The sequence below is a fragment of the Rhinoderma darwinii genome, chromosome 9 (genome assembly GCF_050947455.1).
Source record: "Rhinoderma darwinii isolate aRhiDar2 chromosome 9, aRhiDar2.hap1, whole genome shotgun sequence".
Taxonomy (NCBI): domain Eukaryota; kingdom Metazoa; phylum Chordata; class Amphibia; order Anura; family Rhinodermatidae; genus Rhinoderma; species Rhinoderma darwinii.
In genome coordinates this window covers 63,562,797-63,577,398 of record NC_134695.1, presented here as the reverse complement: position 1 = coordinate 63,577,398, position 14,602 = coordinate 63,562,797, and the positions used below count along the sequence as shown (strand labels likewise).

At 39.5% G+C, this 14,602-nt stretch overlaps 1 protein-coding gene across 7 annotated transcripts in view; it reads left to right on the top strand.

The window, feature by feature from the left end:
* The window catches only part of SHANK2 (SH3 and multiple ankyrin repeat domains 2), a 474,104-nt gene extending 459,757 nt beyond the window's left edge, over positions 1–14,347 (top strand). For all 7 annotated transcript variants that reach the window (XM_075837984.1, XM_075837983.1, XM_075837982.1 and 4 more), the window contains 2 exons: positions 1,044–3,432; positions 11,275–14,347. In XM_075837984.1, coding sequence (XP_075694099.1) covers positions 1,044–3,432; positions 11,275–11,830 — 2,945 coding nt within the window. In that variant the 3' untranslated portion in view covers positions 11,831–14,347. The remainder of the gene's footprint in view (positions 1–1,043; positions 3,433–11,274) is intronic.
* Positions 14,348–14,602: the final 255 nt, after the last annotated feature.

Below are 14,602 nucleotides of genomic sequence, written 5' to 3'. Positions count from 1 at the left end.
TCAAGAAAAAGTATTCATGCCAACCAATCAGATCATCGCTTTAATATTCTAACCTGCAGAGGAAATACATTTGGTCTCCACCAGTTGTAATACATGAGGATTAATGCTTGTATCTCGAGAAAATGTATTTCTATTCCCTACAACACAGATCTACTGTCTGGATACAGGGCAGAACATATAAAGGGTTATATACAACTGCATACAGCAAATGCCTCATACGTGAAGATAAATGTGGGGTAATTTTGTCATTTGGAGGTAACTAGCAAATATATGGTTCAATTAGTCTTCTGCCCATTGGTCCGATACATAATGGTAAAGATGAGAGCAATCTAGCATTGAGATTACAGATGTTTGGGTGGTTCCTGAGTTCTTTAGTAGAATATATATATGTGTGTGTGTGTGTGTATGTATGTATATATATATATATATATAATATACATACATACATACATACATACATACATACATACATACATACATACATACATACATACATACATACATACATACATACATACATAAATACATACATACAGTCCTAGAGTGGCAATTCTGCTACAAAAAAAAACAAAAAACACCACCTTAGTCCTTAAAGGATATGTCCACCTTTGCAAGTTTTGTATAAAAAAAATAGCAACTTTGCAAATACAAATATATGCTACCGTTTTGTGTATACAGCTTCCATCCAAATCGACATGGTTACAGTCTACAAACAAACCATGTGTAGTCTAATCCCGCAGTCATACTCCTTTCCAACTCTCCCCTACTTCTTGGTAATGTACATTCGATAGGGTTGTAGTCTGTAGCAATGGAGACGCATAGGTCTGCATTAGAGCTGTATGCACAAAACAGTAGGTAACAAGACTGTTTGCAAAGTGCTTAATTTTCTTTTTTGCAATGGAAGAATAAAAAAAATCTTGCAACGGTGTCTATAGCCTTTAACCTTATGTCTTATTTTAACTCAATTTGTGGCTATTTGTGTTTATGTCTGTTAGGAGAAATATATTATAATTATCTTATACTTGGATCTTTGTGTTCTACAGGTATAACTGAAGAAGAAAGGCAATTTTTGGCACCTCCAATGTTAAAGTTTACAAGAAGCTTATCCATGCCTGATGCATCGGAAGATATTCCACCCCCTCCAGCAACTTTACCTCCATCACCGCCTCCTCCTTCACCCTCACCATTTAATTCACCCAAGTCTCCATCTCCAAGAGGTTACGGAACCATCAAGCCTACGTTCAACCAGAATACAGTTGCAAAGTCTCCTCTACCGGCAGTGCGATCCGATAACATGGGAACATTAATGAGAGACAAGGGCATGTATTACAGGCGCGAGACAGATAGGTTTTCATTAGACTCCGAAGATCTTTATAATTCTAAAATGTCATCCCAGCAGAACTTTGTAAATAAGAGAGGCCAGTTGCCTGAAAACCCTTACTCAGAAGTTGGAAAGTTTGGAAATAAAGCTGTATTCGTGCCGGCTAAACCTGCTAGGCGAAAGGGTATGCTTGTAAAACAGTCTAATGTGGAAGATAGCCCAGAAAAAACTTGTTCCATTCCCATCCCAACCATCATCATCAAAGAACCTTCAACTAGCAGCAGTGGAAAGAGCAGCCAGGGAAGTAGCATGGAAACGGACCTTCAAACCTCAGAGCAGCAAGGACAGCTGAAGCCAGATGACTCCCTCAACGTAAGTGGTCCATTTGCTGCAGCCATTGCTGGAGCAGTAAGGGACAGAGAGAAAAGGTTAGAGGCCAGACGGAACTCTCCTGCTTTCTTGTCTACAGACCTGGGAGATGAACATGTAGGACCAACACCCAGTCCTCGGTTACGACACTCCAAGTCCATTGATGAGGGAATGTTCTGTAATGAGGAGAGCTTTAAGCAATTTGTAGGTCCAACCTCGTTGATCTTAAACAGAACGGCTAATGCATTCGGTAACAACGGGGATGCAAACCATGTTCGATTAGGAAAGGCAAAAGGACATGAGAACAACACAACTAAAGGGATTAATGTTTCTGGAAATTACATGCATCCAGTTACAGGGAAGTTACTAGATCCGAACTCACCGCTGGCATTGGCATTAGCAGCTAGAGACAGAGCTATGAAAGAACAAGGTCAACCCATTCCTAGCCTTACGGAAACTGACAAGTCTGATCTCAACCAGCCTCTTTTCATTGATACAAAGCTTCGCCCTAATGCAGAAAGTTCATTTCCCGCTACAGCTGGTAGTACCAGTAGGCAAAATCAACGAGGGGTCCTAAAAAGGCAGGAGACTGAAAATAAACACGACTCAGAAACGGCAAAGGACGAAAAACGTCACGAAGAGAAAAAGAATATGCTGATCAACATTATGGACACTTCACAGCAGAAAACCGCAGGATTACTCATGGTACATACAGTAGACACCACCAAAGCAGATCTACTTATTGACAGTGGGGACGTAGAAATAGAGGCCTCTCCAGAGAATCCAACTACAACAACTCCAGCAACAGTACCTAATGATAATGTAGAAAATGCGTTACCCAAAACAAGTATTGCCAGCTCGCCAGCTCCCCTTAACAAAGCCATTGTATCTGTATGCTCGGTGGATGAACCAGTCATCCTCCCATTCCGCATCCCTCCTCCACCTTTTGCCTCAATAGATGTAGATGAGGACTTTATCTTCACTGAGCCACTGCCGCCTCCTCTTGAATTTGCCAACAGTTTTGATATTCCAGAGGATGTCTCTGCAATGCCACCAGCTACTCTGGCAGACTTGTTGATGCAAAGGAAAAATGGCACGCTCCTCCCTCCTTTATTTAATCCCAATGTTGCCTCTAATTCTTTAGAAAGTAGAAAGCCTGGGGCTCTGTCGAACTGCCTGCCTGCCTCGTACATGCAACACCCAGAAAGTTTTGATAATGTCACAGACTCTGGGATCGAGGAGGTGGACAGCCGCAGTGGCAGTGACCACCACTTAGAGACGACAAGCACTATTTCCACCGTCTCCAGCATATCTACCTTATCCTCAGAGGGTGGCGAAAATTTGGACACATGTACAGTCTATGCAGATGGGCAGGCGTTTCTAGTGGATAAACCCCCAGTACCTCCAAAGCCAAAAGTGAAGCCCATAATCAACAAAAGCAATGCACTTTATAAGGACGCTGTCCTGGAAGAAAACATGGACACTTTTGTTATCCCTCCTCCTGCTCCACCTCCTCCCCCGCTAGGGATGCAGCCCAGTATATCCAAAGCTGGGCAACTAAGGACCTCTAAGTTATGGGGTGATGCCCCAGAGGTAAAAAGCCTAATCATGCCAAGTCCCAAAGCCAATGTTATTAGTGAATTAAATTCCATTTTGCAACAAATGAACAGAGAAAAGGCCACAAAGCCAGGGGAAGGATTAGATTCACCAACTGGAATGAAAACAGCAAGTCTCAGCACAAGGTACAATAGATGCTTTTCATGTATTATTCTTACTACCGGGGTTGATCCTATGCATATATGGGTATGAAATTAGTGTTTGTATTATTGAGGGTGAAATAGAACAAGGAGAGCAGAAGATATCAAGCTGTTGTATACCAATATACCTAAGGCTATCTAAAATTGGTGGCAATTCCATAATCAACCAATTTCTGTTCTGAATAATTTTTTTCACCTGGGCCTGGAGCTTTAAAGGCTATGTGAATCTTCTGAACACCTTTGTTTTATTATAATAATTTAAAAAAATGTATTAAGGTGTTTTAACTCCTTAACGCCGAAGGACGGATATATCCGTCCTGTGATCGCGCGGGTACTGACAGTTTACCCACGCGATCAGCGGCAGGAGCACGGCTGTTCTACACAGCCTGGCTCCTGCTGCAACTGCCGGAATCGAAGCGCTCGCCGATTCCGGCAGTTTAACCCATCAAATGCCGCTGTCAATAGTGACAGCGGCATATAATGTGTTTGACAGAGGGGGGAGCTCCCTCTGTCACCCGATCGGCGCCCCCGCAAACAAATCGCGGGTCGCCGTCGGGTTTCCATGACAGCCGGGGGTCTAACAAAGACCCCCAGGTCTGTCTTCAGCATCTGCCTGTTAGGCGATGCCAGAGGCATGACCTAACAGGTTGCCTGTCAGTTTTACACTGACAGGCAATAATGCTTTGGTATACGAAGTATACCAAAGCATTATATATGCGATCGGCACATCGCATAGTGAAGTCCCCTGGTGGGACTAAAAAAAAAAATGTAAAACAGTTAAATAAAGTTTGTGAAAAAAATAAAATAAAAATTACAGTCAAAGTGAAATAAAACTACTTTTTTGGCCCAAAAAGTGGTTTTATTTAGTAAAACGGTCAAAACAAATAACACATACACATATATGGTATCCCCGCGATCGTAACAAATTGACCAATAAAATGAACATATTAATTAAACCGCCGGATGAATGGCGTCCAAAGAAAACGCAAAAAACAACGGCAAAATTCTCTCTTTTCTCCCATTCCCCCCATAAAAAATAAAATAAAAATTAATCTATAAGTCCTATGTACCCCAAAATAGTACTAATGAAAATGACACATTGCCCCGCAAAAATCAAGCCCACGTACGGCCACATCGACGGAAAAATAAAAAAATGACGGCTCTTGGAACGCGGCGATGCAAAAACAAGTAATTTTTTTCTAAAAGGGTTTTTATTGTGCAAACGTCGGAAAACATATAAAACCTTTACATATTTGGTATCCCCGTAATCGTGCTGACCCGTAGCATAACATGTTATTTACGCTGCATAGTAAACGGCGTAAATTTATAATGTGAAAATCAATGCTGGAATAGCTGCTTATTTTCAATTCTCTCCTAAAATATTAATAAAAGTTAATCAATATGTTATAAGCATCTAAAAATTGTACAATTACAAAATACAACTCATCCCGCAAAAAACAAGCCCTTATACAGCTATGTCGACGGAATAAAAAAAAAGTTACGACTCTTGGAATGCGACCGTGAAAAAACAATAAATAATCCTTGGTCATTAACGTGCAAAATGGCCCGGTCATTAAGGGGTTAAGCAACTTTGTAATTGGTTTTCATTAAAAAACATTTTTGACTTGTTCAGATACAGCTTCTGTAGATCCTCGATACATATAGGCTGTATCTTGCACTCAGGGCGAATCCATCAGGTCATCAGGAGTCGTGGCTTCATTGACAGCAGGATCCTGACACCGGATCCACCTGTTATCGATGACATCTAAGTTATGAACTAAATTGTGATCAATAACAGCTGGATCTGATACGCAGGACCAGCAGTCACCGAAGCAGTCCGTCCCGCTGACCTGACGGATTCGGCTCTGAGCGCAAAATACAGCTTCTAAGTATCCAGGATATATAGAAGCTGTATCTGAAAAAGTAAAAACATTTTTTTTTAAAATAAAAAACAATTACAAAGTTGCTTAATACAACATAATACATTTTCTTTTTTTTCTTTAATAGTAAAACTGTGTTTAATGGTTTACATAGCCCTTAAGCTATGCCCCCTAGACTGGGCCAATTCTACTTCATGAATGAGTAAGAGAATGCACCCTTTATCCACACATACGCACAGCTAATTGTTTTCACGCTTTTTAAAAAAAACTACCTAAGGCCAGTTAGGACCTCTTGAGTTTTCTACTGAACAAACGCAGGACATCAGAGTTTTCTGGTAGTTAAGTAGATCTGTGGGGCATCTGGGCATTGCAACCATAATACAGACGCTGCCTTGTAATGTGTGAAGCAGACCCAAATCTGAATGCAACAGTCTAGATGTCTTCCATAAACCTCTTGGACATCATCCTGTTGCCTAGTGCATTGGCTCACCGCTATACAGGTAGCATTTCTAATTTTTCTATGTAGTCTGGACAGGGCAACAGTTCTGGATACTTTATGAACCGAGAATGGAATCCCAGCATATTAGTGATGTCTTTATGGCAGTATGTATAGACTAGTTTGTTGCTGTTGGTTGTCTAAGGTTACCCCATTGGATTACTACCTAATTTGCTGACATACTTCTATTTATAAAAAGGCCACCAACCTATTTACCAATATAAACCTAAATATGAGGCATGTGTGGAGACATCCCTCGCTGAGCCGTTGTAAACTCACTGCCGTCAACAGCTTCAGAAACAGAGAGATTTCAAAATGTCTTCTCCAGTTTTTGAAATGTAAATTCATTCATTGCCTAAAAAAATATTGAAAACTAAAATAAAGAACTTCAAAAACAACATTTGTACTGAGGCTGTCTGTCCTCTCCAGGGAAGCTTCTCTATAGACTTGTGACGCTCCACATCATTTACATTAAACTTTGAGCAACCTTTTCTGAGCTGGAGGCGCTGATGATACCTGAGAGTTTAGTACCTTCTCCGGAAAATTATTATGGTTAATTTATTAGCATGAAAACACGGTGATAAAATATGAAGCAAATAGTGACAGCTGCAGAAGGGTCCACAAGGGACAGAAGAGTGACCTCTGCGATCAGACCCATGTAACCTTTGTTCCAAGATCTATAGATACGTCTAACCCCATTTCTAGTTTACATTTTGCTGCTTTGGTTGAGTGAAGTCCAGCTTTGGAAAGTGTAATCTTTAAATCAGGTAATATACAGTAATCTGATGTTGGAAATACTAACTACCACCCCAGCATTACAAGAGCTCATCTAACCTGTTAGAGGCGTGACTGACTACAAGCTTACTGACTGCTTCCCTTGACAACCATAAAGATTTGTGAATATATCAAAGAACTATAATACAAGAAGTAAATCAGTATAAGTACAAGTATTGTGATGTATATACAAAGTCACTCAACTATTCATGTAGATAATGGGTGCCGGTTGGTATACCGAAGCATTAGTGCCTGTCATTGTAAAGCTAAGTATAAAAGATTAATATAAGTTAATAAAAAAAATATGTACCCCAAAATGGTGCTATTTAAAAATACAACTCATCTCGCAAAAAAACTAATCCTCATACAGCTATATGGGCGGAAAAATAAAAAAGTTGTAGCTCTTTGAATTCGACGATGGAAAAACCCAAAAAATTGCTTGGTCATTAAGGACCAGAATGCATGCAGGGGGAAGGGGTTAATAAGGCTTTTCCAAATTATACCTCCAACGTATGCTACTGTATAGGCATACAGTGGATTACATTTCCTATAGGCTTTCATTATATGAAAATACGTATACCGCTTGATTCAGCTTCCTTTACTGGATGCCTATGTAAAAAATAGTGCACTCGTCAATGCTATTCCAGTTAAATAAAAAGGTATATTGATGTATACCGGCCCCACGTATCTTGGCATCTGTCGGTTCAATGGGGCCCTATAGATCTGAACAGCCAGTGCATTCATTGCATGCATCCTGTATGGGGGCCACCTCTGTGAGGGGCAGTCTTCTCCCCTGGAAGCAATGAGTCTAGGGGACAATTCCTATTTGTATCATACAAAGAAACAAATCTTTTACTTTGGAGTAAATGTATAAATACAAAAGTTGCTGTAATAATCCAGAGTCTTTACAGCTGATGAAAAAGGAGTTACATAGTACGGCTGAAAAAAGACACATGTCAAGTTCAATCAAGGGATGAGGAAAAGGAAAGGGATGAAACACAAATTGTACACATGGGAGCTGATATTTTTTCGTTCTAGGAAATTATCTAAGCCTATTTTAAACCCATCTACTGTCCCCGCTGTGACGGCTCCTGCGGTCGGCAATTCCACAGATTCACAGTAAAGACTTGTCTCTGGACATTGAACCTTTTTTTCTCTAGACGAAGAGCGCCCCCTTGTCTTTTTAGTTTTTTTTACATGGAAGTGGTTTTCAATATATTTCTTGTGTGGGCCATTCATATATTTATATAAATTAATCATGTCCCCCCTTAGTCGTCTCTTTTCAATGCTAAATAGGTTTAATTGTTTTAATCTTTCCTCATAAGTAAAGGCCCTTTTACACTGGCCGATAGTCGGCGATCGCTGCACCGGCCGCTTAATGAGAAATCGTTGATCGGCGCTCATTTGCTCCTGTCACACAGAGCTATGGATGGGGACGAGCGGTCGTTACTCCGATCGCTCGTCCCCATACATTATTACCATGTCGACAGCGCGTCTGTTTACACAGGGGGATGCGCTGCCGACAACGATAATATTTAACTTTTTATAAAACTATACGACCAGCAGATGATCGAGCGTTAGCTCGTTCCTCTACCGATCGCTGCACTTTTTACACAGGGCAATTATCGGCAACGAGCGTTATATGAACACTTGTCTGCCCGATAATTGTCCTGTGTAAAACCCCCTTATGACTCACCATGCCCCTTATTAGTTTAGTTGCTCTTCTGTCAGTAACAGCACAATAGATATGAGAACAGTCCCTCCCCAGGAATGATGTAGAATGATCATCCGTCAATTATACTGGGTGATGTCTGACAGATTGTCATAGTGCTATATCTACACCTTGTGGTTATTCAGAAGAATACAAGCAAAATGTAAATTTTTTATATATAGAAAACAATAATCATAAATAAGACATTTAACTTCTCCCTGTCCTCAGGACCCCTTAGTTGTGAGACTAAGTGATGGATTAATGTTGGTTTTTGCAACTGACATGATAAAACTGGACAGTGTATTGGCACATTTTTCTCTTCTGTACTCTACCCTCTAAATTTTGCACTACTTTCTATATGCATTTTTTTTGTGGCAAACACAAGAGTGGATCCAAATGGGTAATTCTGGAATAATAATACTGGTTGATTTTTTTATTTATTTTTTCCTTGTGTGTTTCGATAACTCTAGATTAAAATCTAATTTTGGCCCTTTCTAGATTACTGCCCCAGTTACTGTCCTGTAAATATTCTCACTACTATGTTTGAAATTTTAGCCGATCTGATAGAGATTGAGAGAGGCTGATGATCAGTCAGAGTGACACCGGTGTCTGCGGGGATGTACAGGGCTCTATTAATAATGTACCACTTATAATACTGTAGTAAAGCGTGGCATGAATTATTCACTATGAAGAATTCCAGGACACGGGTCTAAGAGCTCTCTGCCGGGCAGTTATGTCTTCATAATCACTGCTATACATGGAGGATTACTGAAGCTCTCTGTAACATGAATTGACCTAATGAAAGATTAAGAAATGCTTTACAGCCTTCTAAAAAAAATCCTGGACATATCACTCCTAACACAAGTTGTGGGCTGAAGTCATTAACAGTGAGCAAATATAGCATCTAGTATATATGGGATATATCTTCATTAAAGTGTCCCTGTCACCTCTCCTGACATGTCTGTTTTAGTAAATTCTTATATTCCCCATGAAATAGCAATGCTGTAACATTTTTTCTAAATATGCTACGTTGTTCCATTCCTCTGTTATTCCTCCTAGAAATTAGACTAAATTGACATCTAGATGTTACCATTTGGGGGTTTGTGTCCCTATACAAACTGATGCTGACCAATCAGTGCCAACAGAGTGAGTCTGTGAAGAACACGCCCCTTTCACAAGCGGAATGGTAACACCCAGTTGTCAATTTATTAATACAATTCTAGGAAGAATAACAGAGGAACGGCACAACGCAGAATTCTAAGATATCTGCCCGAATTCTTTTTTTTAAAGGGGATTTCAAGTTTTTACTAAAAAAGACATGTCAGGAGAGTTTTGGTTGCTTTTTTTATTGAGGTTTTTTTTCAAATCTATTGTTGCTACTGAAAAACTGTCAACAAGCAGGCTGATAATGGTGACATTTACTAGGACAGCATAGCTCGATAACACATAAAAGTATTCATATAGATTGATTGATTGATAGGATAGGAATGCCTAACACTTGCATTGGATATTCACGTGTCAATACAAAAGTCTGCAGGGGTATGAACAGGATTTTTTAACTAGTTAGACCCATTGTCCATTCACAGCAGGACACCATCATGCGTTTATAGTGCTAAATAGAGACATATAATATGAGTTAAAGATCCGTCAACAGCAGTTTCGTTGACAATTTCCAGCTAAAGGATATTTTTTTCCCAACATTGTACAAAGTGTTAAACTGGAAAATAACTTTTTCACAGTCTTAATTGGGAAGATTTATTAAAACAAGTGTTAGGGAAAAGCAGCAGCATTGCTCATAATAACCAATCAGGTTACAGCATTATTTTTTTGCTAATTTACCTATTAGAGCTGCAATCGGATTGTTCGCTCTGGGCGGCTCCCTCACTTTTCTCTTGTTCTGATGAAAACCTCCCCCAAAAGTGTTTACCTTGGTTCTGATGTTAGATAACAGAAATGGTTCTACTAAGATGTAGAGATGTGTTTGTTGCACAGTATTTTTTGTCTTTACTCATTCACTAAAACATCTCACGCTCTCTCCCCCCCTCCCCCCCCCCCCCCCCCCGTTAGGATCGTGCACATGGTGAACTCCTCTGGCTTATCAGGCCCCCACCCCCTGATGATAGTATCCTGTCTATATATTTGCTAAAGTGAATGTACACCCTTGAACACTTTTTTTTTAAAAATCTAGATTGGTCCAAAATTCTGTATTGATAACTTTATGAATATCTCTATAACAGTCAGGGCTCTGCATAGACATAGAGCTAAATAATTCTGGCTGCCTGCAGCCACCACTAGAGGGATCTCACTGCTTACTGTGTTGTTATTGAGTTCATTGTATAGACTGTATGCAGCTAGCTTCTTAGCTCCCTCTAGTGGTGACTGCAGGTAGGCAGGTGTTTATCATTTCACTCTATGCAGGGGATTTGGAGCTCTGTATCACAAAAAGAAAACTCTGACCACTATAAACATATATTTGGAAGTTAATCTGCGCAGAATATTACATCTAAGAACTACATGGTGTTAAAAGGTGGAAACTCGCTTCACTATAAATATGCGGCTAACAGGTGGATGGAGGTGGCCCCTACTGGGTAAAATTACAATTATATTGTAATACTAACCAATGGGAAAATGTGTACAGTACAATCAATATTAATGGGAATCACTTAATTAGAAAACCACATGACATCACTGATCTAGAGGTGTAAGGACACTTTCAGATGCCAGTAATACAGCTGCAAGACTCCTCGTGGTTCTAACCAATGGAGATCTAGGTTTGGTTCAGTAGAAGAGTTGGAAGCCTGGGTGTTGCAACTGTATTACTACCATGTGAAACTGCACTACTATATAATTGAATGGGTCCCGTTGAAGGTTAGAATATATTAGACCTTTCTCTATTGCATCATCCAAGTCATGCAATGAGTAGTTTGCTAATGTCCTCAATATCTTCTCTCTCTCTCTCTCTGCAGGGGCACCGATGCATTGAGTACTGTCTCAGGTAACAGAAATACCACAGTCACTTTCACTGTCCGTCCTGGAGCAAACCAGCCAATTACTCTGCAGAACAGGACACCCGACTTTGATGGTAGGATTTCCGGGATGAGACGAGCTCCAAGCCCTGTGGTATCTCCTGCCGAGATTATTAGAGATATCAAACCTGGTCCTCTATCGGCTCCACCCGCCTCCATGTCTGATGTCTTTATTCTGCCAACTCCGCCCCCTACAGGGGATCTTTTTGGGATGAACATGGGAAGAAGCAGGTCCCCCTCCCCATCAATTTTACAACAGCCAATTTCCAATAAGCCTTTTTCAGCAAAGCCTGTCCACATGTGGACTAAACAAGATGTTGCCGACTGGCTGGAAAGTCTACACCTTGGAGAACACAAGGAGATGTTTATGGACAATGAAATTGACGGAACCCACCTACCAAGCCTTCAGAAAGAAGATTTGATAGATCTCGGGGTGACAAGAGTAGGGCATCGGATGAACATAGAACGAGCGTTAAAGCAACTCTTGGATAGATAGAAGTACCTTGTGTTGCCTCTACTTTTTTCTTTCCCGACAGTAAAAAATTTCTTAACGGGCCCTTACAAATACTTAAGAAAAATCCTAATATCTTTCTTTACTGCAAGTTTAAATAGCTGTACAGATAATTTATAAGCACAATATTTTAAGATAAGTGGCTGGTCTACTGGCAAGCCTTTGTGCCACTTTAAATTGTAGAAAGAAAAATGGGAAAAAAAAAACTTTTGTGATTTAATAATACTATTTCTGTGGAATAATTATTTGGAAACAAAAAACATTAGTTCAACCTTTTTAAAAAAATAAAGAAAAAATCAGCCTCATTTGAATGCATCTGAACCAGCTGAGCTGAGTTGTATTTTCTACCTTTATAGAACTTCTTCACAGAAGAATGAATCTTTCTTCAGAAGTGGGTACGGATAATGCAGCAGTTACTGAATACATAGAGAAGAAATTAACTGAAACCCCTAATGGAAACAAGTCATGTACCCTGTTCAGCGTCAGAGAGGCCTCTGCAGTTTTTTGGCTGGGCGACCCCCTCCCCCCAGGCCACTCTGAGACTGGAAGGGGTTGTAGATCTTACGTGGTATTATTTTGCAGGTTCTAATTTGTATCAAAGTTGAAATTTATCATTGTAATAAAGTAAAAAAAAAAAAATACAAAAAAACAAGCAAAAGGGTGTTTTACTTGAGACTATTTCTGGTGTTTTTCAGCTGGGGCAAGACTGTACCTTCAAAAATAAATCAACCCAAAAGCCCACGTTTTTTATTTTCTGCAGTCATTCGTTACATAGTGGAACTTCTCAACCTTGTTACAAAGTATAGAAATGGTTTTGCAGCCATCATTGTCTTCCACTTGGTGATAATATCAGAAGATATAAATCAGAAAGGCCATGCTTTTTTTTTGTATTGAATGAATATGGTATTACCTCTCTATGACGTGCCAGTTATTGTTGGTTGCTTGCGTTAAAAGTAGTCACTGTGGTAAGAGATGACTATGGAAGACCTTGAGATCTAAACATTTGCCTTCCCATTGAGTTAAATTCATCACCTACACACAGACAAAGCAGACATTTTTTTAAGCTACTTCCAGTTAGACACCGGTGATCTCACCAAGGTACCTGACGTTGTTTCTGCCATTTTGTTGGCTGATCCAATACTTAACGGGGTTGTTCAGGATTTGAAAAACATAGCTGCCTTCTTCCAAAACAGTGCCACACCTGCCACAGGTTTTGTGTAGTATTGCAGCTTAGTTCCATTCACCGGCTGCAATAAAGGATACAACTTGTGGACGGGTATGGCTCAGCCATGTTTTTTTTTTAATCCTGTACAACCCCTTTAAGGGTCAGCTTCATGGTAGGACTGACTTTACATTTGGCTGAGCCTATCCGTTCACTCTGTGCCTCAGGGTTTCCAGTGAATGTAAAGGCCATACATTAGCCCAGCACATAAAAGGTCTGCTTCATTGTGTGTCAGTGATGGGTCAATTTTCGAACAGTGAAGATCCTAGAATGGATGTGTAATTTATTTTTTTTTTGCTTATGTTTTTTGTTTTTTTCTTCAGGTACCTAACACAAATATGTATTTACTAGAAACACGATGAACATTTTAAAGAGCTAAATATATAGTCTATTTTTACATGGTGTCTAATGGAAGGATGTATGGGGCGTAAAGTGATCGTCCATATTTGCTATTAAAAAAAATTTACAACATTTTAAAAAGTTGCCATAAATACTTAGTGTATGGCTGTCGGTTTGGCAAGGTTTAAGCCCTGCTCCGGTTACACAGCAGCCAACAGTGACCACGACCCACTACTCGCTCATCTACTGTACCAGGAAATCGTACAGGCAAAAAAATTAGATCACGAATCCACACGAGCAGTCGCTGGGGGAGTCTAGGCTTAGAAAATTTTGTTAAATAGTGTAATTTAAGAGACTTCTTTTCTTGACATATCTAGTTTATGTAATTTCTGTGTATACAACACCAAAATTTTACAAAAAAAAAAAATACTAGTTTTATCTTGTAAATTGTGTAAAACTTGCACAGCTGCCAGTGACGGAGAAATTCTGTGATTCTCCTTGGGTTATTTTGTTATATTATTATACAAATGACTAGGTGTGACTGTTGATTAACTACATCACAGGGGGGGTGTTTTTTAATTTATTTTTTCTCGTTTTTGTTTTTTACTCCTCCCTGTGATAACTTGTTTCATTAAATTAAGTTTTGGGAAATCTGCAGTACATAAACTTTTAATTTGGATTAAACCATATCAGAGCCGACACTTGGCACAGGTGTCCCTCCCCCCACAACAAAATGTTTCTTTAAAGTGCGTCTGTTTCTCTGGTTTGTGTTACAGCCTGTGTTCACATTGTTAATGTTGCTGTATTTTATGTGCTTTTAATTCCGATGATAAAGAACAAATTTGAAAAATTCAAGCTACTGTAATTGCACTTTTTCCAAATCCTCAATACTATTGTATGGCAACCAAATTACTGTAAGAAATAAATATATTGCACTAAGATTGTGGCTCTGATTGCAGACAAAATAATGTTCTTTTTGGACTCAATAAAATTATACCACGTTGCCAACACTTTTGAATGAATGTTTTTTAAATTCTATAGAGAAGGGAGGGAATGAGGTTACTTAAGACATTGAGGGATATTAATTAAAGAGGTTTTCCACTTCGGACAATCCCTATTTGTTAAAAAGGTACCTTGGCAATAAGCTGATCACAAAGTGTCCCCCAGTTACAGCATTCATCTGTAATCTGTAGGGG